Here is a 24,914-nt window from a genome sequence, read left to right as displayed (position 1 = left end):
TAGACTCTGCACAGCCTTGAACAAGCTCTGAAAGTGAAAGTTTGAAAGCGAAAAGGAAGAAAATGACTCTTCAAAGCAACAAAGCCATTGTGAGAGATTATATAAAGCCTGCAGCCTGAGGCTCAGTGCAAACCCTGTCTCCTGTGATCTGGCTACAGCAGACAAGCTACATCCTGTTTTGAAGAGCACCAAGTGGAGTTATTGCAGCTCAGAGTTTGTTCAGGTATTCTCAACTCCCACAGCACCCCCCTAATTGCTCTTGATGCTGGCTTGCAAAGACAGCAGCAAGGGCTTATTAGGCCAGTGCTAATTAGGTTGCAGTGAGTTGATCTGTGCCCACACATGACAAGAATCAATCCATTTAATTACCTGGTTGCTTAATAAAAATTAAAAGCCTCATCTACCTACAGCCAGCATCTTCATTAAGGAAACACTGCAAGGTTCTCACCTACCATGTGCCAAGCTGCCTATGCACAGGTTTTGTCAAGATATTCACTTAAATTTGCTATGACACATATCAAAAGGACACATTCAATGCACCCTGTAAACAGGACATCACATCACAGAAATTCCAAAGCAAGCCAGGGCTTTCATAAACATTGGCCAACCTACCATCAGTGAAGTCCAAAGCGTACACTGGAAATCTTCGTGCAATGTCATCAGAAATCCCCTTGCCAACATGGAGAAACTCCTGCAGCTAAAGAAAGGAAGGAAGTGCTGGGTCAGTTTAAAGGCTCCATGTATTGTTGAAGGGATTAACCTCCTTATTCAATACTGATAGGAGCAAAACTGGTGGTTTTGAATAGGGCATTCAAATCGGACTTCGTAATGATAATAAAAATAAACTCTTCACACTTCAATTTATACCCTTCAAAAGCATTGTGAAAGAGAAAAAAAACCCCAGACCACCCTGTTTTCCTCCCTTCCTTCCCTCTTCCCCCCTCCCATTCATATCTGAATCCCTGCTTTGCAGATGCACAGTGTGGAAGTGACCTGCTGGAAACACCCTGGCCCAGAGCAGGATCAGCCCCTGGCGAGCTGAGTAATGCCTGGGTACTCATGGGATAAGGCATCAGGTCACAGATGATTTTGCCACCCTTCCAGCCAACATCTTTTAGATGCCACCATGAAAGCTCTTCCCCTTCACTCCATGTGAAGCTTCTGAAAAGGGATCCCCAGCAAAAACCTTTCCTTGGCATCCTACACCTCAAGTTCCATCCAAAAGTAACAAGCTAGAACAACTTCATATAACCAAACTGTCATTTCAGTCCATTAAAAGACAGTGACAAGGTTTTGAAAGGGTTCCAAAAACCCACCAACATTCCTTTTTCTTTCTGGTTTGGGGGCCTGCAAGGTGCAGTATGACAATTTATACAATCTGATGCTCACCACAGGCAATAAGGAGCTGTTCAGAAATATGTGACAGCTGCTACTGACTTCCAGCCTCCCAGTTCTCACAACTACATCCTTACAGAAAGCACATGGAAAGCATCAGAGTAGGTAACACTTGCAAATGAGGCACCTGTCAGATTTGTTCCTGTTATCCTCAACTCAGAGGAAGCACATACCGTTCTGAGAATCAAATGCACCTTCATAGGGTGCTAATTACCCCAGCAGTCTCATCTAAACAATTCCATGTTTGTTGCAAATCCACACAGAGACAACTTGCACTGCCAGGGAGTGTAAAGGGGGTGGTGCTGAGGGAATCACAGATCCAAAATTTACACTAACAGAGCATCTCAAAACAGCAGGGACATGGTTTTATGTGGAAACAGACAAACACTGCTTTACAAAGGGCTTGACACTACAGTGCTTGTTTAACAGAGTACACAGCTTTACCTTTACCTGTGGGACTCACCTGCCTTGCAGTGCTTGGAAGAGCAGAGCTATTAACAACACACAACAAGGAAAACTCTCCTGTAGAAGGAATTCACTGGACACAGTAAACACTTGGGTTTGAGGCACAATAGTCCACAGAGGACCAGCCCCTTTACCAGTCATTATCACTCGCTGCAGTAAATTCTGTTTCACTTTGCATTTTGCCAACATACCTGTGTTATTTCAGGACAGTTTCAACTCTCTAACCTGAACAACCAGGATGAAAAGACAGATGCCAGGATAACATCTGCATTTGAAGCATTTCCAGAAGAAAAGGATGAGCTTAAACCATATTTGGAGCCATATTTTGACATCAAAGCCATATATGCACTTGAAAAGCAATTTAGTCCCCCTACCCTCCACCCCTAGAAACACATTCCTGAAGGCACGAGTCAGCCAGAGAATCACAATAGCTTTAATGACTAATATGTTTACTTGCCTTGCTGCAGCGAATAGAGAGAATGATGCTCAGGGTATCTCATCTCCCAGGGAAGAAGCCACACACTTGCTGCTGGCCTGGGGCTGAGAGTGGGGTGGGGACAGCAGGGGCACTCATGCAGTGGTAAGTGTGAAGAAAAGCACTGCCCAACCTCTTAGGAGCTGGGGCTGTTCAGCCTGGAGAAGAAGAGGCTGAGGGGAAACCTCATTGCTCTCTACAACTGCCTGAAAGGAGGTTGTGGTGAGGTGCGTGATGGGCTCTTCTCCCCAGTGACCAGCAATAGGACAAGAGGAAAGGGGGTCCTGTCGTGCCAGGGAGGTTCAGATTGGATATTGGGAACAATTTCTTCACAGAAAGAGTGGTGAGGCATTGGAACAGGCTGCCCAGGGAGGTGGTGGAGGCACCATCCCTGGAGGTGTTAAAAAAATGGGTGGACGTGGTGCTGAGGGAGATGGTTTAGTGGTCATGGGGGTGTAGGGCTGACTGTTGATCTTGAAGGTCTTTTCCAACCTCAATGACTCTGTGATTCTTGGCCCACAAGGCACATTGAGGCAAATTTGAAAGAAGGGGAGGCAAGGGGTTATGTCTGACAGCCCCGATTCCTTCAGGCATTTATTTCTTGCATGTCTGGAAGTTTAGCCCAGGGTGGGGTCAGGGATGTCAGGTTAAATCTCATCAATGGCTACATAGGAGGAAAGCTGTTTCTTCTGGATGGTTAATCCTCCTCCTTTCCTCTCTGCCCCACTAACCTCATACTCAGGCTGCACTGAGGAGAGAAGAGATCAAACTTAGTGACCTCTGAAGTTACTGCCCTTTTGGGTTTTACTTTTACCCCCCAACCTAACCACCATGCATCTTCACCATCTCTCTCTGCTCCAGACATGTTGCAGCCTAGCTTTTACCTCCTGCCATCTTCTGATCTCACAACTCATGAGGTTTTAAAAAATCCTGGGAAGGACAATGCTAACACTTCATTCTTGCCCCTTTTTCATTTCCTTCCACAAACACTCTGGTGCTGGGAATTTCTTGGGCTGCCATTCCCTGCTTCTTTCTCCTCCGGTGGGTCAAGCTTGGCTGACCCATTGCCTTTCCACTCCTGCTCCTGGTGGCACCTCTCTCATGGCCCTGGCAACTTTTTGATTTAACATCCTGCCAACTAGGTGGCCTTATCCAGAAGGCCTTGCTTTCCCAGAGCTGTATCCTCCACCAAGCTCAAGGTCTATCAGTCTTCAGGAACCACAGCTCAAATACCCAGCAGCAAATCCTCCTTCAGTCTCCTATTCTTTTCTGCAGGTTCTTCCAGTGCTTTGCCCATGTTGCTTCTAATACATCATGGGGGAAAGATCAGCAAAAAGGAGCACACAAGAAGATCTTCAACATTGTTCATGAATTTTCTACTTTCCATTTTACAAATCCCCCCAAGTCTCTTGCCATAAACGGTTGTTATTTGGGTTGGGGGCTAAATCAGCACGATGAGTTACACAATCGAACAGAAAATACCTGCTCCAACAAAACAAATCCTTTCTCAATCCTCCCCTGAAGTACTGGGGGGGCTACACAGACCAGGGACACACACTGTCCTCCACCCTGCTCATGATGAGTTCACACAGCCCAGCCCTCTCAGCAAACCCACACAGCCAGAAAGCATCACAAGCCTTAGGGGCTCCTTCATCAGCAAAAACCATGATTAGATGCCTCAGTGACAAAGAGGATTTCAAGTTGACTTAATTGTGACTGAGTATGTAGCCTTGCCTAAATAATCCTCTGAGATGAGCCAAAGCAAACTGACTGGAGGCACAACATGGTGTGCAACTGTCAGCTCCCCTTTGGCATTTTAGCAGAGGTACAAATGAGCACTTGCAAAAATCCCACAGAGGACCTGAGGCCCATTTGTCCTCCACCAGTGCAGGACCAAGGGAAAAAGGGAGGTGGGTTTTTATGCTACCAGGGGACTTTCTCTTCCTGTCCCCTCCTTAGGGCTCAGTTGTAATAATACAGGGACTCCAGATTAGGGTGTTTAATTCACTGGGGGTGGTTGACAGGTTGAAATGACACCCCTGGTCTCACACTATTTTGTGCTCATCTTAAAGGCTTCTTTTCCAGAAGGCTATTGCACAGGTCAGCAGAGGGGGAGGATGGAGATGACTCTCACAGGAACAGAGGAACGCAGGCTGTGATCTCAAATCAACCTCACTTCTCCAGGCAAATCTCTGTTTGCCAGGAAAAGAACTCTCCATCCCAACTGTTAAGGTCTACTAAGGTGGGGTGGGGAACAGCTTCTTCCACAAGACATGAGAAAGAGTTACTACTACACAGGCTGTGACTCCTGAGAGACCAAGGATGGTCAACACCAAGAGCAAGCACTAAAGAAACAAGCATCACTATCTGCAGCACCAGCTCAGAGCTGTTCAAAGCCTGCCTGGCCAAGGCTGCTTGCCCAGAGGCAGGTAGGAACCACTCCTCAAGGTCAACACCTACAAACCCTATGTTGCACCCAGCCCTCCTGCTCACCAAACCACAGAGCAGAAACTCCTCTACAGGCATTTAAAAAGGACTAGTTTTCACAGAAGACAACCAGACACTTCACCCCAAAACTCCTTAGAAAGACCAAGTGCAAAGGGTTAAACCTCTTTTACCAAAATTACATGACTGCAACTACTCCAAATACCACCACTCTGAACGACCTAGGTTTAAAGAGGGTTTCAGGACTTGTTCTGCAAACTTCAGAGCAGGTATGGGGTCTAGGAAAGTTCAAAGCACTATCTATAAGCAAGGGGATTATGCAGGAAAAACATGAGCTTTGCTTATTTCCAGATGTGCAGATCAAAACCCCTTCAGTCTCTTCCAAGAAAAAAAGTGATAAGTCACCCAGCTTCTGCACTGGGAGCAACCCAAAGCTTTAAGGTTATTTGTAATTCAGAGACAGGAGCAGCAAGCTAGAGATGGCCCAGATTGTTGTGCAGGTATGCTGTCCAGTTAAAGAATGGATTTCTGAACGGAAAAGCAAAGTGATGACCAATACACAGGAAATTCCAGAAAAGAAAGCTGAGTTACAGCATTTCCCTCCAACTTGAAAGTACAAAGCAAGTAATGTTTCACAGAGCTACAGATCAAACAGTGAGAAGTCAGGCCAAACACTGACAGGCAACTTTTAAGTGATATTACCATGCAGGGATGGCCAAGTAGTCTTTTGGCTGCAGGGAAGACAAGCAGCAGCTTCCTTCAGAGACTTCTGATTGTAAGGATTAAGTACATTGGAGTGACAAGGCACAGTGATCCATTAATCCCATCCCTGACTAAGCATCTGGAAACAAAGTCCTGCAGCAATTTCAACATCCTAGTGCTCTGCATCCCTTCAGCACCTGCCTCTTTGAAGTGTTTGGGTTTTTTAGGTTCCCAGCAGGAGCTGAGGAAGGTGGACATCCACACAGCAGCCAGTGGTAGAAACCTCAGTGCTGAGAGCTTGCTAGGAGAGAGCCCAACGTTGCAAGCAGCACAAGAGCTTCACCTCTTTACCCAAACCCCCTTGCACTGATCCATCTGAAGACCACTGAAGCATGGTGGTGTTGGCTTGTCTTACCTGGAGTGGTTTAGGACTATTGGGCTTGTGCTCATCGCTCACGGTTGAGGGTCTCTGGTTCACCACTGTCAACAAGTGGCGTTGGTGAACTAAGGCTTCCTTGAACTCCTCTTCTGTTTTGGTTTCAAGGAGCTTCTGCCGAAAGTTTATGTCCGAAAACATTGTGGCAAAGGTCCTGCCCACTTCTGTGGCTGTCTTGGTGCTTTTCTGAGCAGGGAAAAAAACCAAACAAACATGAAAACTCACATAAAACTATTTTCTTTCACTTCTGAAAGGTAAAACCGCTGATTTACCCCCCTGAGCTCCATGTTAAGAGCAAACTGCCTGGCTTCTAAGACCTCAAATGGAGAAAAACACATGTGGAAATTGTTGCAGATGAATGCATCAACACCATCAGGATCCCCTGAAGGCATCAACATACAGGGCCTGACCAGAAGAACTGATCAGTCTTAATCAAATTCCCAGGACTGGATCCAAAGCTGAATCATGCTGAGAATGCATTTTATCCCTGGTAAGGCTGCTAACACTAAACAGTCTTTGCTATCCTACAGCATCTCAGCATTACTGCTAAGGGGGTAGAAAGACACTGTAGTCAAGGGTCCTGCAGGGAGAAATGTCTTGAAGTCTTTTCTGGAAGATTGAGATTATTATGCACAACTGCTTCATCAGCTTCCTATTTACCAGGCATCAAAACTCAATTCAGTTGGCCTCTCTGGGGCAGTCCTGGCAACACAAGTAGAGAGTTAGATCTCTCAGCTGAAGTAACTACAGGCACAGAGGAAAGCACAAGAAACCAGCAGCTGAACACACACACACACACAAGCAGCTGTGTCCATCTTCACCAAATGCCTGGAAGGGACAGGAAAGTCCCAAGTATATGAGAACAAGTGTCTATTTGCCAACGTTAACTTTTCTGTGAGCCACAGGCCTGATTTTTGAGGGTCCAACTTCAAGGGTGTCCAAGTTCACTTTCCTTCTGGCTCCAAACACCTCAGAAATAACATACAAAGGCAACAGTAAAGGAGATCGAGCTCCTCATCCCTGCACAAATCAACCAGACCCAAGCTCTGCAAATCCTGACCTGCTCACCTGCTTGTACCACCTTGGTCAGACTTGCCAAGGTAAAGTTCTGCAGAGTCATAGCTCATTTAGAACTCCTTTTGATGCAAAGTTTTTACCCCCCTGCCTTAGCTACACTCAACACTCACCTACTGGCTTCTCTGGTACCCAGAGTCACCAAACACTTCTCTTCATTGAGGTTCAATTTAAAATTATTGGTGGACACAATGTTTGTTATAAAGGCTAGGAGTGGTAGAATGAGGGTGTAATGGATTTAAAGTGGAACAGGGGAGGATTTAGGTTAGACATTAGGAAGAAATACTTTACTCTTAGAGTGTTGAGACACATGAATGGGTTTCCCTAGAGAAGCTGTGGCTGCCCCATCCCTGGCAGTGTTGAAGGGCAGGGTGGATGGGACCTGGAGCAACCTGGGCTGGTGGGAGGTGTCCCTGCCCATGCAGGGGGGCTGGAACTAGATGATCTTGAAGGTCCCTTCCAACACAAACCATTCCATGATCATATGCAGCAGCTGCTAGAGACACCCAAACAACCACCCTCCTTTGGGCAGCTTCCAGGCTCTTCTACATAACTGTGAAAAGTAGCAGTGAGCATATGTGATTGATCTGAGTTAATTCTCATGATTCATAACAAAGCAGATGAACAGCTTCTTCATGAACACAACCAAATAATTCAGTGCTGCTTGATGCAGAGGCGCAGACATGACCCAGAGTCATCACTCACACTGGCCTGCCTCTCCCTGTCCTCTGTCACCCCCTCTCCAACACAAATAATGCCCCTTCAGACATGCTTGCTAGGACATGTTCAATTTAAGTTTCCAGGGAAGGTGTTGGATTTAAGTGAAGGTAAATCTACTCCAGGAATTGCTTTTATGGTTTGCAAGCTTGGTGCTTTCAGATTGAACCAGCCTGGATTTGCCAGCACAGGGGAGGCTTCTCCTTTCACCTCTAAGAAGCAGCAGAGTCCTCGGGCTGGATGCTGCCAGGCGTTACTTCCAGCTGCCCAAAGCTGCTCCCTTTCTTTGCTTTCCCAGAGAGATGAACTGTTTAAAAAGAGTGCAAAGACTTGCAAGAGAACCTAAGTTTTTTCCACCCTACAGCACAACAGATGCCCATTTTCTGAGCTTTCCCTCCCTGCCCCCCAAGCAAGACTCATTGAATCCGTTACTGTCAGCAGGTTAATTATTTTAACTGCTGTACCAGAAATGCGTCCTTTGAGCTGGCTGGATCCACTCATTTAAAATAAAAAGCATATTGGCAACTGCAGCTCTGCTTGGCCTCCAGTCTGTTTCCTTAATTTGATGCTGTCCATTGGAATGGCAAACTTTCAGGATCCGAGCGGATGCAGAGCTGTTTGCTGGGTGCTTTGCACGTAGCTGGCTGGAGATAAGCAAATTGCCACACAATGAGGGAGAGATCAATGCAAAGGTGCACGGGTTCAGCTGTTTGGCCTGCTGCTTTTCATGAGGAGCATCAATATGTTTTCAGCCTGTTGGGTTGGAGAGCTATGCCAAAAAAGCGTTGAACTGCTCAGCTGGGAAAAGATCTGCCCGAAATGCTGGGAAATAAGGAAACACCAGTATTCCCATTTAAACAAGGGTGGTGGTGGAAGGGAGGAGGAGAAAGACCAGACCAGACTAGAAGGTCCCAAGGTCACACAGATCACATTGTAGAGCAGGAAACTGCATCAGGATATGTCCTGTTCCAGACAAGGTCCCCAACCTCTCCAGCACCTCCCTGAAGCACAGACCTATTAGCCTCGAGGTGCAAACAGCCAGTCTGAGTGTGAAAAGGTCCTGAGCTTTGAACTGTTCCACCATCAGCGAGAAAACACATCATCTTGATCAAGCCAGTGCTTTCTAGGAAGCCAGGACAGTGATCCCCAATTGACTTTGATGCCCCAGGATGATGTGGTTAAGGTATACTACTAGGTCATTTGTTGGCCTTGCCTACACCAAAGAACCAGTAAGTACACTTAAGCAAGCTTTAACCATGCTGCTTTGAGTGCCAAAAAACACACCCCAGAGGACCTCATCACAGTCTGACCTTACAAGCACCCTAGCTCCTACACAGTCTCATCCATACTGCCATAGAGCTCACACAATTACACCTTCCTCTTGGCTACATCTGTCCATCTACAGCTGCTGCAACCACATCTGCAGTGTGTCAGTCCCACCAAGAGAGTTTGCTGCGAGTCAACCCAGACCTCAGATCTCACCATTTTAAGAATGTTGTCATTGACCCCAGGAGGAGAAGAACAAGGAGAAGTGATCTTAGGAGAACCCACTGAAGCAGCCAAGTAAAAGAGAGAGTCATACTCACCATTTTAGGAGGAGCCAGGACTAAGATCACAAATCTCACTTCACAGGAGTTTTCACCCCAGTTCTGAGGCCTCTCCAGGCGGCTGATGCAAACGTGACGTCGCTGAAGGGTCTTTATAGTGCAACTGTGAAGGAAGGTAGCATTGTTACTGTGACACTTAGTGTGCAAGGCTTATCAGGACACAATTCAACTCAGAGAAATCAAAAATGTGGTGTGTTTTTTTTGGAGTGAAAGGCTCCCTTCTGAAGTTTTAAAGAGTGATTTTAAGTTGCCGTTAGCCCAATAGCGCTAACTCTTTTGGAGGATTGGACACCCATGTTTTTATGGGCAAGAACTGTCAAGATATCAAGGTGCATTGTCCCTCTTCCCCATCTGCTTTTTCATAGCCAAGACATCAGAATGCAGCTTACCTGCTACTTGCAGTGCTACAGAAGCTTTTACCAAAAAAAACCCTTAGGAAAAACTCAGCAGCCACATTACTGAAAAGCAGCTTGAACTTCTTTTCATTTCACCTGATCTTCCAAAGTACTTTTAGAAGCACTAGGCAAGATGCCAAACCAAGATATTTCCACTTCTTTGCAGTGGGCAGATGTCTCTCTGGTTGAATGACTTTTCCTATTTGCTCTCAGCTGGTATTTTTCCCCTGTCTGGTACAGGTGTGTGACAGAAACCAAGCTGACCTCCTTGCTCAAGATCTACAGAGGCTGCAGCAGGATGACTGCTCAGAGGGAAATCCTTGCCTGCAATCCAGCCAGCTCTTCTAGGCTTGTGATGGCTGTTTGACCCCTGTAACAAAGACTAGCAACACGTTGTTTGAAACAGAGATCAACTGTGGAAGCCACAGAAGACCAGGCCTGTCTCCACCCTGGGATATTTAACCAGAGCTGTGATCTGTGTAGCCACTCTTCCTGATGAGAAATTCTGACAAAGCAGCCAAGTGGCTTGGTGCATTTCCAGGAAAAGGTTAACAGCAGCCTGGACAGCAGCTCTCCTGTTCCCTTTAAAGCCACCTACTACTTCTCAACTCCTCTGAACAGCACTGATGAGATACAGAGGTTGTACCTACTGACACCAGAAGAAGTAGGGAAGTGTGTTTCCCTACCTCAGGGCAATTTATTTTTTTCTCTGATTCCAAGCCACTGGTTGCTTCCTTTTATTCATCTAACAAGAGTCTATCCCAGTCCTTCAATCATCTCTTTAAACATCTCTTCCATGATCCTTTCCCATTTCTTCCCTATTAACACGTATTCTTACACCCACATGCCCTGAAGATTGTTCCAGTAATGGCTTCTGAAGATCTTTGCTTGGAGATGTACTTAGTCAGGAGCATGTTCTATGCAGTTCTTCACTGGCAAACAAAATCACACCACCAAGTGTTTTCTTGTTGGGTTTGACTTCCTGATCACAGATGGGAAGCAGCCTATTTACACCAATTAAACTGACAAAGGCACATTGTCTGAGAGCAACCAAACGGCTTAATTAGAACAATACAGGTCACGAGGAAGATGACAGTATTTCATCTCTTTCCTAACTCCTCTCCACCACAGCCCCCTGTCCTTTTTCTACTTGAATCAGCTTTGGAAAGGAAAAAGACCAAGGCAGGTCCTAAAGTTAAGAGCACATCTTCTCTAAATTAAGACTGTAAGCTATCTTCCTAGCTAAACATACATGTTGGATCTCCAACGATCCTTGTTCTTCCCTCCCAAGGGGTCAAATGTGCCCAGACAACACTGGTTCTCCCAAGCAAACCCAAGCCCTCAGTAGCAATCCTGCTGTGGCTGGTCAGCATACAAGTCTCCTTGTGTTACAATAAAAAAAGCCAATAGAAAAGATACATGAACTCCAGGCTTTGTACTAACAGGAGGACCTTCAAGTGGTCCAACACATTCAGTTCTCTCCCCACCCACCTGAACTGGTCATCAGCATTGAATGGTTAATGCATTATTAGCAAAAATTGCCCTTATCTTGTGTTCCATTCTCAGAATTCTTGTCCCTCAGATGTTGAGCTCCACAGATGAGTTTGTTTTGAAAAGGAAGGCTTTCTGGGTATTTGAAACATCGTTTCTACTTCAGAGATGGCCAGAAGCAGGTATCAGATACCTATGGCTCACAGAGCTGTACTGACACTTTCCAGACATCATCCCTTTCCCACCAGGTCTATCAGGCAGTACCTGACCTAGCAAGAACTACTGAAGTACAAAGCATGACCAGAGAAGATCTATTACAGGGCAAGGGTTGATCACACCAGCACACACACCTGGTGCCTGAAGTGGGGGAGGACACCAAGGCATGCACATGAACAGCAGTTTATTGGTGTTGTGGAGGTACAAGTCACTAGCTACCTCTCAGCTGTGCTGCTCAGCAGTACCTGCTTGCCTGCTCCAATCCCCAATCCAAGAACTGGAACCTCATAAAAACCTCAGGACTTCAGCTTGTTCCTACCTGAGGCAGGAAAGCCACCATGCAGGAGCCTTGCTCCCCTGGCTACAAGATGTGAAGTCATGCTGCAATATAGCAAATTATTGAAAAAAAACTATTCTATAGTATAATAACTAAGCAAGCCACAGGTTCTCCTGCAGCTAGCCTTCTCCCTGCAATCACAGGGTTATGTTCCAGCTCCAGTAGCTTGCTTCCAAGGCCACATGTTCCAGAGATGACAGTCCTGCCAACAGTGCCAGTCCACAGGAGTACAGCAGCACCTCAGCTCATGAGCTTACTGGGTACAGAGGAGAAACTTGACTCTAAGAGGCTGCTGTTCACTACTGGATCACTTTCACATGTAAGATAATTTTTCTGGCAGCCACACCAAGACCTTGTGTTTCTCTAAATCAGGAGTCCACCATTTCCTTACCCCGGGGGGCTGGTAAAGTGTGCAACAAGAGGATCACAGAACTACATAATTGTCAGGATTGGAAGGGACTTCTAGAGATCATCTAGTCCAACTCCCCCACTAAAGCAGGATGGACTGGAACACATTTCACAGGACTTCATCCAGGCAGGCTTTGAATGTCTCCAGAGAAGGAGACCCCACAACCCCTCCTGGTAACCTGTTCCAGGGCTCTGTCACCCTCACTGTAAACAATTTTTTCCTCATATTTCAGGCAGAACTGGAAGATTTAGGAACACTGAGCACATTCACAAGACACCAATAAACCCATTGGCACCCTCACCCATTTTTATCTGAAGTTGTTTTATCCTCAGTTTGAGACTCTTCACACCTGAGACAATTTCTTCCAACGCTTCTGTAAAAACCTCTACTGACACAGATGTTTATCTGAATCTCAGTATCACACCAGAAAAAGTGAAATGAGGAATTTTCAGCTTAGTTTAGGTCAATGTATGGACACAATTTAAGTCAGTAAGACAGGCTGAGTTGGTTTAGAGAGGGTAAACCAGAGTAAAACCAGATTTAAAGAGGTGCCAGAGATGGTCTGATGCACCTGAGGGGAGAAACACTGCCTTGTGCAGCCTCATCTGCCCTGAGCCTGGTCTTGCTATGTTATAGCTCTTTGGGAAGAAAAAAAACCCCAAATGTGGTGTCTCAGTAATATTACTACAAGGCCAAACCACTTTTGCCAATTGATCATTCAGCATCTCCAACTTTTCTTTTAATTTAAGCCATTATTTAGCTGACTCAAATCCTGCTCTCTAGTGTAGCACTCACAGCTCCCACTTGTGTTTTAATTCCAGAATCTAGCTACAAATATAATACAAACCAAAACTGCAGACCCTACTAGACCAGGGTAAATATTTGTAAAGGACACAAGTTATTTGGTTCACATGGAGAAATCTCAAGTTATGCAAGACTGCAGGTAAAACTCAGCACAGTTCAGAAGAGAGCCACTTCCAAAATGAAGCAATTTCTTTCAAGTAGCACTTTAAAATATTCCCACTAAGAAAAAAAACCACTGAAGGGTAAATAGCCAAAGCCCAACAAAACCTAAGAACTAGCAAGACAGTTTCAGCTGACTCTAAATCAAGTCTGGTTTGGCCAAAGCTTTCAAGTTCTCTTTTGGTTTGGGTTGAGCTAAATTTGATTCTCCTTTGGTTTGGTCAACAAGCTGAAAGAATCTATTTTCACCCAGAATTAGTCACACAAGGCAACACTGGGCTAGGATTTAATGAGATGCCAGGTTGCGTTCTCAGCAATTTTATCTTGATCCTCCAAAAGAATTGAGCTCATAAAAAGAGCATTTAAATTATAGCACACATTCCTGCCTGGCTGTCCCTCCTCTCTTCCCAGGCTGTGTATCTAGTGGGGCTGAGCGTGGCACTGGGATGGTGAGAACTGGCAAGGAGCCACCAAACCCAGGCTACAGGGAGTCACACACACGCCCAAGATGTTATCAGAGTAATAACACATTTCCCAAACAAATCATCAAAAGGGTCAAACTATGGAGACCCAAGAGAAACACAAACCCTCTTTAAACAGGGCAAGAAAGGAAGTTAATTCAGAAACAAATTATCCCCTGCAGTAAGAAAAAGTGCCCAGCAGAGGTAATCAGCTAGCCAGCCTTTTCCTGTCCTGATGCAAAGCAACAATGACACTTCTTGTTCTCATCCACTGCAAATAAATCTTCCTCTGTAGAGCAGCTCCAGGCTCAAGCTTTCAGAAACCAGAATTTGCAAGAGAGGAATGAAGCTGGTGACCAGTGAGCCAGCTCACCCACAGCTTGGCACTGGGTTGTTTCAGCAACCAAGCAGCTCCAAGCAGGATATCATTGTGGACTGGTGAATGCACTTTGCTGGGCTCCAGAAAGAACCATCCTCTCCAGCAGTTCATCAATCACCAGGTCAATGCAGGAGGAGACATCTTCTCTTCCCCGTCCACATGCTGCAGGCACTGAAACAAGTTAGCCTTCTTTCTGAGAGATCATCTTTGGGACCCTAATTCCTAATGGAAGGGTTTGAATTTGAGAACTCCTTTTTGTAACACAGCACCTGCAAGAGCTTCAGCCCTCCAGCACTACCTGGGACAGCCCAACAAGGCTGGATAGGCACTTAAAGGAAAATTAATCAGTTCTTTGAACCCAAAGAGCACTAGAGAGAGGATGGGTTTAAATGCTACAGAAGAGGCTTCTTGTTTACAAGACTCCAAATATTGTAATCATTCCTCTGAAGGATAATATTTGTTTTAAACACTGTTAAATTAAACTGTTTAATTTCAGAGCATCCTATTTAGCTCTTTGGAAGAAGGGGCACTATTCTGAGGAATAAACAGTAACTGAATCATCCCTATTTGAAATCTATTCAACAGCTAAATCAGAAGCAACGTGGTCTTTCTACAGACACACAAACCTCTGGGTCTGAGCAGATCCTTACTCACATGAAATAGCTTTTGAGTTACTTTTGCTAAGAGGTCCATCAGTAACATGTTTCATAAACCCATCATTTATACATTAAAACTGGGAAGTTCCTACTCTTCAACTTGACTCTATTTGAACAGTAATCCTGCTTGATATCCAAAACAACCTCACAATGCCTGGCTGTGAAGGGCTACTTGGGTTTTTCTGAGTTAAACTCCACCACAGACACCACTGCAGTGACGTGCTGTATCAGAGTAAGCAATTTTAGAGCAACACAGAGCACACAAACCACTCTTTGCTTGCAGAGAGGTTTTTTTTTTCCCTCTGCTTTGCCTCTTAAAACAGCTTTAGCTAATCAGTTGAATGCACTGAAAAGAAGTCCTTCACCAATCCATGTGCCTCACCAATGCAGCCAAAGGAAACTGCTCTTCAACTGCCCAATCCACACTACAAAGCAGCTTGGTTTCATGCTTTCCTAAGGATTCAGCTTTGGATAAAAGCAGCAGTATCTGTCACCTGGCAAGAAGAATATAGCCTGGAAGTTGTGATGCCTGGGGAACTCCACACAGTTCAGGGGTTCAGTAGCCCACACAGCTGGTTCTTCTCTTAGGAGAACAGGAAGGAGAGAGATCCACCAGCAGTCATGGTTACTTGAACACTCCTAGCATTAGGGATCCTTTACTCCATGGAAAAAGAATAAAATAAAATAAAAAAGGCATTTGCATCTCTATTTGTATGACAGCAAAAAAATTGGGTGTGGTAGGACTTGAATTGTGATGACAGCCACTTCTTATACTCTCCACTGGATAAGGGTGCCCTTCCTCAGGCTTTTTGAGCCACAAAGTTGTGCAACACCACAACAAATAGCTCTCACAAGGGCTTCTTCCTCACCTTTCCTGATCCAGACAGGTAAAGCATCCAGTTTACTCCTCCAGGCTCTGGGTCCTGGTGGACCTGGGTAGTTCATGGGGAACTGCAGGCACCCTCCTGGCAGCACATACAACTGCTGCAGTCATTGCATGCTGGAGGGGGACCGACGTACCTCCCTAAGCTTCTACTACCAGCCAAGCTTCCTCATGCTAAATAACTAATTAATTATGAGGATAAGAATTCAGCACTCCCAGCACTCCCTGTTCTGGGACAGGCCTGTTTATCCCTCATCCCAAGCTCTCTAATGAAACAATCAACCAGCAGCTTCATAGTGAAGCAGCAAAAGATCTCCACATCAGTTTGTGCCTTGCTGTTCTGGCAAATGCTACAAATGGAAGAAAGAAAGAGTTGTGTCCATGGCTTCCAAGGCAGGAGATTGTGTCCTTGACTGATTAAGGTAACTCTGAACATTTGCTTTTAGTTGGAAAACCATCATGTACACAAAGATCGAGCAACATTCATTATTCTAGAGCTGAAGACCTGGTTAGTGCACTATTGTCCTGCTACCAACTACACAGTTTTCATGAAGCAATCTCAGGGTTTCCATAAGCTTATGTACCCTGATATGGCTTCAGGAAGATCAGGTTTTGTTATTCTTGACCAAAAAGCCCTAAAGCCTATAGTGAATCAGAAGCCAGTTGTCCTGCACTTCAGTGGAACATTCAAACCCTGAGATTTTCAATCCCCCAACGGTTTGTACTGTCACATAGCTATAAGCCCAGATGCACTGGGTACATCTTACCTTGCTGGCTCTTCAACAGGCCTGAAACTGGCAGGAAAGCACCAATTCCAGCAGAAGCAGAATACCTATTTCACCCTAGGTATTCCCCAGCATGGATGAGTCAAATAAGAAAGAACAGCCCTTTCTCCAGCACAGAAGAGAGAGGGAACCAAACTTCTGTGTCCATTAGAAACGCTCTCCTACAACCAGGCTGTGCCCAACTCTGAAAATCCTACCCAACTTTTTCCTTCCTGATTCTACACTAATTTGGGCTTTGATATTTTTTCCCCTTGAAATCCAAGCAGAAGCAGCAAGACCAAAGCTGTGTATCTGAGCTGCTCTTCCTTCTCAGTCCTACCATGATTCTCAGGCTTATCACATCCACAAGGAATAAGAAGTTAGTTGAGGTGCACAGAAAACAGCAGTGCTAATTTCCAATTTAGCCAAGAGGCTACATTAAGTGCAAGGATAAAGAACAACAGATACCTTAAAGGTTCTTCCCGCTCACAGGGAAAATGTTTTTCATCAACAAATTCCTTTTACTTCAGAGTTTTGGAAGTTGTTTTGCAATCTGACTTGAAAAATGTAAGATCTAAAAATATGGCTCACAATCTGTTGCACAAGAGATACAGCAGAAATACAGTGCAACAATTAGATAATTATAGTTAATAACTCATCACTGCTTTCCCACCACTTTCTTCTCCCTCTTCAGAGCAACAAAAGGAAGAAACAAGGAAAGTTTTGCTCAAGACACCTTCAGGCTGTAAGCTTATTTTTCAAATCCTGGCTTGCCATGGAAGCTAGTATTACTCAGATGGATGCATTTAAAGCTTTGGCTCCCCTTCTACAGAAAGGCTGAACCTTCCCTTTTCAGCTTGGTGTGTATAATCACAGCAGTTGTATCATAACCTCTGGAATTACTTTGTTATGAAGTCAACACTCCCCAAAGCCCTCCAAAGAGCCGTGTCACGTGCCATGGGAGAAACTTCCACTCTCTACCCTTCCTAGAGCAGGATGTACATAACCTTATTCCTGTTGCTCTACCTGTGGCATCCAAAGCTACTAAACTGCTCAAAAGCACCTTAAATCAGTACAGAAAGACTATTTTATTGTATGAACTCATTTTCTTCTTTCTGCAAGCTGCTCTGTGCATGCCTGATATAAGGGTAGGACTGACAGAAGCACATACAGCACAGACATTACCCAGTTCACTTATTTCAGAGCCCTGACATGCAGTAGTTTCCTTCCTACAGGAGAGATCACATCTTTCTCTTTCACAAGAGATTAAAACAGGCGTGAGGTTTGTTGTTTGTTGGTGCTTCATTTCTTTGTGGGTTTGGGGTTTTTTTGGGTTTCTTTGTTTTTAAACATCTATTTCCATGGCAGAATACTCTACATTTTTTCCAGCCATAAGCAGCAAGTAGGAGAAGAACTGCTAGTAAAAGGAAAGCTGTTGTGACAGTTGTCCTAGCAAACTGGCTGTGAAGGCTGAAATATGTTCATGCATTCCCCAAACCTTTAGGCTCCTATCCAGCCTATCCTGGTAATTTATCTGGGAATTAACATATTGCTTGACAACTTGACTTAAGAGACTACATATGCATAAAGCAACAGACAGGAGTCAGATGCCATTGCTTTAGTTGGCTTGGTGACTCAGGCTCTGGCCTTGAAAGGTCAGTTTGGCTCAGCCAACATGCCTGACTTTGAGACAGCAACTTCAAACCTCAATTTTGGTCAAGTGGAAGCTGGGGTGAAGCCACCATGTCTCATAAATCCCAGGTGACAGAGTCCTTACTGTCTTAAGGGCCGGCTCCAACATTTAACAGTGTTGACAATCAAGCAGTGTCTGAGTTAATTGTCAGACAAAGCCATCCGTGTGTAAATACTGTCAGAATTTCTGACTTCAATTTTCAGTTACAAAGTTTAGATGTTTTCATCAAAGAACCCAAGAACTCTTTTGGTACAAGTTCCCAGACTTTGGCAGGCAAAGCAGTCCATGAACCAGTTTGCTTGTCCCTTTCAGAAGTTCCTCTCATTAACATTTCTCAGCAATTAGTACTTTCTGGCTCAGATTTTTCAGCTTTTTAGCTTGTTAACACCAGATTTTGAGAGCATCCAAGAGCTTAATGCCCTGTAGGGCTTGTGAACATCTCTGCCCAGGCTACTGCTGGCCCATTTGCACAAAGCAACAGCTCAATGCTGAGACTGAGATCCCACAGGCCAGGATGGATGGAGAGGGCATCACCATCTTGATTTACAAGGGCACATTCTGAACTGCAGTTTCTCCCAGAAGCAGGAAAAGCTACAAGCACTGAGCAGCAGTGGATTCTGCTCAACTACCCCAGGTACTTACATGATACAGAGCCAGGACTGCTGATACTGCACCCCTGTGACTGTTGCTGTGACCCCTTGAATTGTGTCTGATAAGAGGTGAACTAGGAAGAGAAGAGAGGGAATCGTTACAGGCTGCCCGGGTTTGGTTTACAACTACAAACAACATTTCCTTTCAAATGGAAGCTGAGTACTAATAACAAGCATACTTATTTATCTGCATGGTGGATTGATGCAAGGGAGGGGGCTGACAGGAGAAAGAGATGGAAACACTTATCCTGACATTTTGAATTCTGTGCTTATACTATTCTCAGCTTGAAAAGGCAACTGTTTTCTCCTCCCAGCATCAACCTACTGCAATATTAGGTTATTAGATTAGCATTATTCAGCACAGACAGAGAGGAGTGGAAGAGGTGTCATCTTCTGACTCCCCTGCTCTCTCCTCCCCTCTTCCTAATTACTATTCTCAGATTATTTCATGGCACTGCTTTTCTTTATTGGCAGAAAGCCTAAAGACATTACTATCGCCAAGCTCTACGACAGGTAGCAAGAAGAAACCAAAGCATGAACATGCTTACTACATGCTCAGGACTTGACAAATCTGTTAAACAAATTCACTCAGGCTGTGACAGTTACATTTGAGGTGCGATGTACATGTTTGTATATTCATTCCTGTTGACTCTGAAACATCAGGGGTGCCTACAGAGAAACAACGCTCAGTTAAGCTTCTTTACATCTTAGGCTAAAACGTAGTGTCTCAGACTATGCTATGACATTTGCTGATAGCTTAAGGTGGCATGTGAGCCAACAGTTTTGTTTCTGGAGAAGAAAGTGGCTCTCATCCCTTCCAACAGGCTGGGAGCAACGTGAAGGCTCAGCCCTCCCCAACCAATTACTCGTGCAAGGCAGTGAGAACCCCCAGCCTGTGTGAATTCACATGGAGAATCACAAGGCAAAGAAGCCACTTCTGAAGAGACACTGGCAAGTAGCTCTTGGCTGAAGAGCATCAGACTTGTCTGACCACAAGCAAATCTAATGGGTCCAAAAAGACACGACACTCCAGTGCCATTGACTTCTCACCCCAGAGAAGACCATATGTCATCTTAAGGAAACAGGGGCAAGACTCCAACAAAACATAAAATCCCTGGAGATACAAGACCCTTCAGTCTGAGCAACATGGAAAAATAAACCCCCAGTGTCACATGCAACATGCAAGTCTGGAGTCTACAAAGCAGTGAGTGTTCAACACCCCACCAGTAGAAAGGATGACAACTTAATAGTAACCTGCAGGCAAATGCAAATCAAGAGTTGATTACCATTCCCTTCTCGTGGGGTCCCTGAATCCGTGAATAAAGTGCTCATGATTTTTTCAAAGTTGCAGCTCGGCTCCGCGTTCTCTGGATCTTCAGCAAAGTGTTTCAGCATCTCCCGCAGAACATCATCCAAGGAGGTGGCTGTTTCATCAAGGATGATACTGGCTCTGGCCAGGAACCCATCCAGGTCCCGGTGAGCTCTGACTTCCTCCTCAAAGTTCTTTAATTTCAGGTACTGTGTGAAGAAGAGGTCATTGTTAGGAACCTGCACAAAACACCCAGCAGCAAAGCTTTTGTGTCGTTCAGTTTTTTTCAAGTTCCTGCCACTAAACCAACAATTCTGGAATCACTTAGACCCTTCAGATCACATTACAGAATAAAAGGAAGTTTATATTATATTATTAATGCACTGAAGGCCTGTAATTTCAAGTCTCATCCTAACAGAGTCACCACAGGTGAATGCCTAGGCACCATTTATACCCTGACAGAGGAAGAATTAAGTAAAAATTAGCTTTGCTGTCTAAAGCACAGAAGTAAGGTTAAAAGCAAAAATGCTTAAGTAGCATTTAAAATTCTCTTTAGGTTTAAATAATTCAAGAAGTTCTCAGCAACATGGGAAGAGTTATTTGGAAGAAATGGACTCTGAGCTCAGCAGCATAAAAAATTACTAGTATGCATCTCAGTGCAATCTAACCCAGTTTGTCTCAAACTGGGAACCACCTTTACCTGAGCCTTCCAGCTGGGAAGCCTGAAGTGGGAGATGGGAAATGCCATCCAGTTCATCAGCTTTTTTGATACTTTTGATACTTCCTTAATTTTTATTGTTCCCACTCCCAAGGAAGTTTTCTTCCTTTGTGCATAACATCTAGTTTTTAATCAATTAAAAAGAAAAAGGAGGCAGCAGACAGAGAGAAACTGATCTTGTGCCAACTCTCTGCTGGTTCCTTCTGCTGTCCCAGACTTGTTGGCCTTGAGATAGAAGAAACAGCCACTTTGTATTGCAGAACCTCAACTCCTTCTGTGGTTGTCAGCTGTGAAGTTTCTTCATTGAATGATCCAACTACAAATGTGTCACTCCCACTCTGCAGACCTTGGAAGCCCCTCCCCAGTCAGCACTCACAGTACTTGGTCAAGAACTGACAGTCCCATCCTCTCACTCAGCAGCTTAAGATGAGTGAGGAAATGGGAACTGCACTTTGTTATATGGATCTTCCTTCCGATGGGAAACCAGCCAGGCTTGAATTCATGACGTTGAGGACCAGATTGTCAAGAGACATTTAAACCCTTAAGCTCAGTAAGACTTGAGCTCCCGAGTTTGCTTTGACAAATCTGACACCAAATTGCCTCCCCAGCCAGAACTTGGGCACATTCTCCCCCAGGTTACAGGAGCACCCCAGAGCCTGACTCATGGATCCCCCCCTCACACACATACTCTCTCTACCTTTTCCATTTATAGCCTAGACACAAGGATGAAAAAAAATGCTAATATCTCACTAATTGCTGTAATTATCACAGCAACTATCAAGTTGTCAGTACACATCCACTGCAATTAGCACTGTTTTACTTTGCATCAATCACTTCTTACACAGCACCCTCAGAGGGAGGATTCTCTGAAGGATTTCAGCTCCCACCCCCAAGGCTTTGTTACCATCTGCTCTTAGGAAAGCAGAGAGTGACACAGCTATGCTACAACTCCACCTAAGAGAGACCATATAACTGCAAGTAGCCAAGTCAGTCTCAAATTATCCCTGTGTGAGAGCAGGTAAAATCACCCATCACCATCTCTAACACTGGTGTTCATGGGGTCACCATACGACCAGCAGCCACCTCCCTAAGGTAGCTAATTTCTGCAGAGTCCACCCTAGGATGTAGGTTCATTCAGGAAAGAGGCCAAATGACTTAGGATTTAATACTGTGGATGCCAGAGGAGGTACCCATAGAGGCAAGAGCAAGGTCAAGAGATTCAGGAGTGCCACAGTGCTGAAGAGCTTTTAAAAAAACCAAGAGTAGCTTTGTCACCAGCTTCCCCCATGCATGAGAGAAGCCAACAGAAGCAGAGCAATGGAAGAAGTTGAGGGATAGCAGAAATGAAACAAAGGCATTCAGAAGACACCTATTATCTGCCCCCATCATCTCAATCCACACTGAACCTTCAGTGAGCTGCACACGACAGCATCACTGCTTGCTGTGGCAGGACAGCACTGTCAGCAGCTCACTCAAAGTCTCAAGGATTCAGCTCTAGCTCTGCCACGAGCTCCAGGCAACATCTTGGGTAAATAACTTCCCATGCCCCAGTTCAATTTTATTCTCCTGGTCCTTTAGAGGAAACAGGGGCAATACTCATCCTCATTAGCACTCTCATAACACTGGGGAAGATGTGCACATCCAGCATGGCAAGGCAACCAGCCACCAGGAAAGGATGGAAACACATCATTCCCTAAGAGAAGCCAAAGTCAAACCAGTGGAAGCATTGGTACAGCAATGCCTCAATGATAGCTCACATGGAAATGTTCCAGTCAGGACATCCAGTGGTTTCAGGAGAGATTAATGATTGCCCTTTCACAAGTATTTTTAGCTAGATAGTGAAGTCCCACCAGGATACTTGATGCTGGAAACCTGATGCTGGAAACTGCTTAGCAAGAAACCCAAGACAACCACCCAATAACCACTGAACAGTGTTGAGTATCCTAGATGGCAATAGCAAGAAACCCAAGACAACCACCCAATAACTACTGAACAGTGTTGAGTATCCTAGATGGCTGCACATTGCATAGTGGCAAGAACAGAGGCTGCTGTTCCAAAGAGGAAACGTTCAAACAGCTTCTCCCAGCTTCAGGCAGGTCTTCTGGCCAAAGTCACACAGTCTATCTGTGCAAAAAAGAGCTCTCAACACTTAGGAAGAAGGCCCAAAATACAAGTTCTTTGCTGGGTGGCTGCTCTGGAGACCACCTGCACTTGCAGATGCTGCAAGAACCTTACAGGAAGGGCTATCTCAAAGCATGTTCTTCTGAGCAGAGGTTTACCTGTGCTTTTGGCATAGTCACTTGGGCCAATTCCCTCAGAAGCACACAGTGATTGTCATTAAATAATTTAAACGACACCAAGGAGTTTCTCCTTTTTTATGCCTACCAAGTGCCATGTCAGATAGTGCCATGTTCCCTGAGACAGACTACCTTTCCAGCACTCCTGAAGGAGCAGAGATAGGGACAACCTAGCAGGGAAACATCTCCAGATAAAGCCTCTGACCTGACCAATTTTCTGCTAGCAATTCCCTCTTCCCAGACAAATGGAGCCATCTCATCCGTGACTCAGGTCCCAATTTCCTTTGCCTTCAAAGCACAACATTTCCAGTTGTTCTCCCTGGAGGCAAAAACTGGCAATAGTATCTTTCTCAAGCCCTGCTAAAGCATGTTAGGTCTCCAGTATTTGTTGCTCAACAGCACACTGAAATACTCAAGCATGAACTGTAGGTCAGAAAAGCAGAAATTCTTCATTTCTGAAAAGGAAAACAAAACAGAAGAGACACTTCTGTGTTTGCAGCTTCCAACTGCTTCTTATCAGAAGCAGATCCTCTTTTTGGGCTTAGAACTTGCACTTTAAGTGATTAAGTTCTTAGGTTACTTTCAGTCAAGTGCATCCAATGTAAGACAACCTTGGGCACTAGTATTGGACAAGAGAAATTGCAGAATCAAAGACTAGTCGAGGCTGGAAGGGATCTAGAGATCATCTAGTCCAGCTCCCCTGCTAAAGCAGGATCCCCTAGAGCACATTACCCAGGGCTGCATCCAGGGGGGTCTTGAACATCTCCAGAGAAGGAGACTCCACACCCTCCCTGGGCAGCCTGTCCCAGGGCTCTCTCACCCTCACTCTCAAGTTTTCCCTCATATTTCAGTGGCACTTCCCCATGTTCCAGCTTGTGCCCGTTGCCCCTCATCCTGTCCCTGGGCACTGCTGAGCAGAGTCTGGCTCCATCCTCCTGCACCCCCCCTGAAATACCTGTAGGCACTGATAAGGTCTGTCCTCAGCCTTCTCTTCTCCAGGCTGAACAGCCTCAGGTCCCCCAGCCTTTCCTCATCAGGGAGATGCTCCAATCCCCCAGTCAGCTTTGTTGTCCTCCCTGGTCTTGCTCCATCAGTTCCTGTCTCTCTTGAACTGGGGAGCCACACTTTTCCTTATGCACCCCAGGATTCCATTTGCCCTCTTGGCACCAGGGCACACTGCTCATGGATCATTTACTGTCCACCAGGACTCCCAGATCCTTCCCCTCAGAACTGCTTTCCAGAAGGTCCACCCCTAATCTATACTGGTGCCTGGAGTTCTTCCTTCCCAGGTGCAGGACCTTACATTTGTCCTTGTTGACAGGGCAATTCCAATCCTGAGCACAGAATAGCTTATTTTAACCTCTCTGACTTCATATCAAGCAATGCTTGAGGGTTTTTTTGGTGGGGGGGTTTGTTTTGGTGGGGTGTTGGTTGTTTTTTGATTTTCAACTTGGGGAAGGGTTGCTTCTACTAAAGTTATGGCACATTTTCCTCCTGCTATTAACCCAGCCTGCTGAAATACCTTTTCAGGCTTTGAGTTTCCTTAGAGGCCTGAAGCAAGGCAGAGTTAAAGACCCCTCTGGGCTTCACTAAAAAGCCCACAAGAACCCAACTTAAAACCTTCAACAGCACCTGCACTATTTGATTCACCAGCACCAGCAGTGCTACAGGTTTTCACACATCCAGCCAGCCCCTCCAACCAGTAGATAAGATGAGTCTTAAAGCACCATGAGCCATAACTTACAGTCCCAAAGCCTAAGACTCCATCTGGTACTAAATATCAACCCATTTCCTCTCTGCATATTTTCTGTGTACTTGCATGGTTTGTAGTAACACAGCCTACATTATCATCATTATTAATATCACATTTCCACCTTATAATTATTGAGTTACAGTCTCAATAGCAAGTGTAAACTAAGTGTTGTTTCCCAGGCATCCTCCTAAGACTGTGTGTTTGCAGGGAATTCACTCCTGCTG

At 45.2% G+C, this 24,914-nt stretch overlaps 1 protein-coding gene across 1 annotated transcript in view; it reads right to left on the bottom strand.

Annotated features, from left to right (window-relative positions):
* SLC4A11 (solute carrier family 4, sodium borate transporter, member 11) overlaps positions 1-24,914 on the bottom strand; it is a 200,921-nt gene that overhangs the window by 29,886 nt on the left and 146,121 nt on the right. The window contains exons 4-9 of the mRNA XM_010002329.1: positions 19,900-20,131; positions 19,220-19,282; positions 18,606-18,687; positions 9,296-9,419; positions 5,898-6,104; positions 613-697 (exon numbers count right to left, since the gene is read on the bottom strand). Of these exons, the coding sequence (XP_010000631.1) occupies positions 613-697; positions 5,898-6,104; positions 9,296-9,419; positions 18,606-18,687; positions 19,220-19,282; positions 19,900-20,131 (793 nt within the window). The remainder of the gene's footprint in view (positions 1-612; positions 698-5,897; positions 6,105-9,295; positions 9,420-18,605; positions 18,688-19,219; positions 19,283-19,899; positions 20,132-24,914) is intronic.

Source organism: Chaetura pelagica, unplaced genomic scaffold (genome assembly GCF_000747805.2).
Source record: "Chaetura pelagica isolate M959 unplaced genomic scaffold, ChaPel_1.0 scaffold347, whole genome shotgun sequence".
NCBI lineage: Eukaryota > Metazoa > Chordata > Aves > Apodiformes > Apodidae > Chaetura > Chaetura pelagica.
Note: the sequence above shows the minus strand (reverse complement) of the source record. Positions and strands in the feature narration are given on the sequence as shown.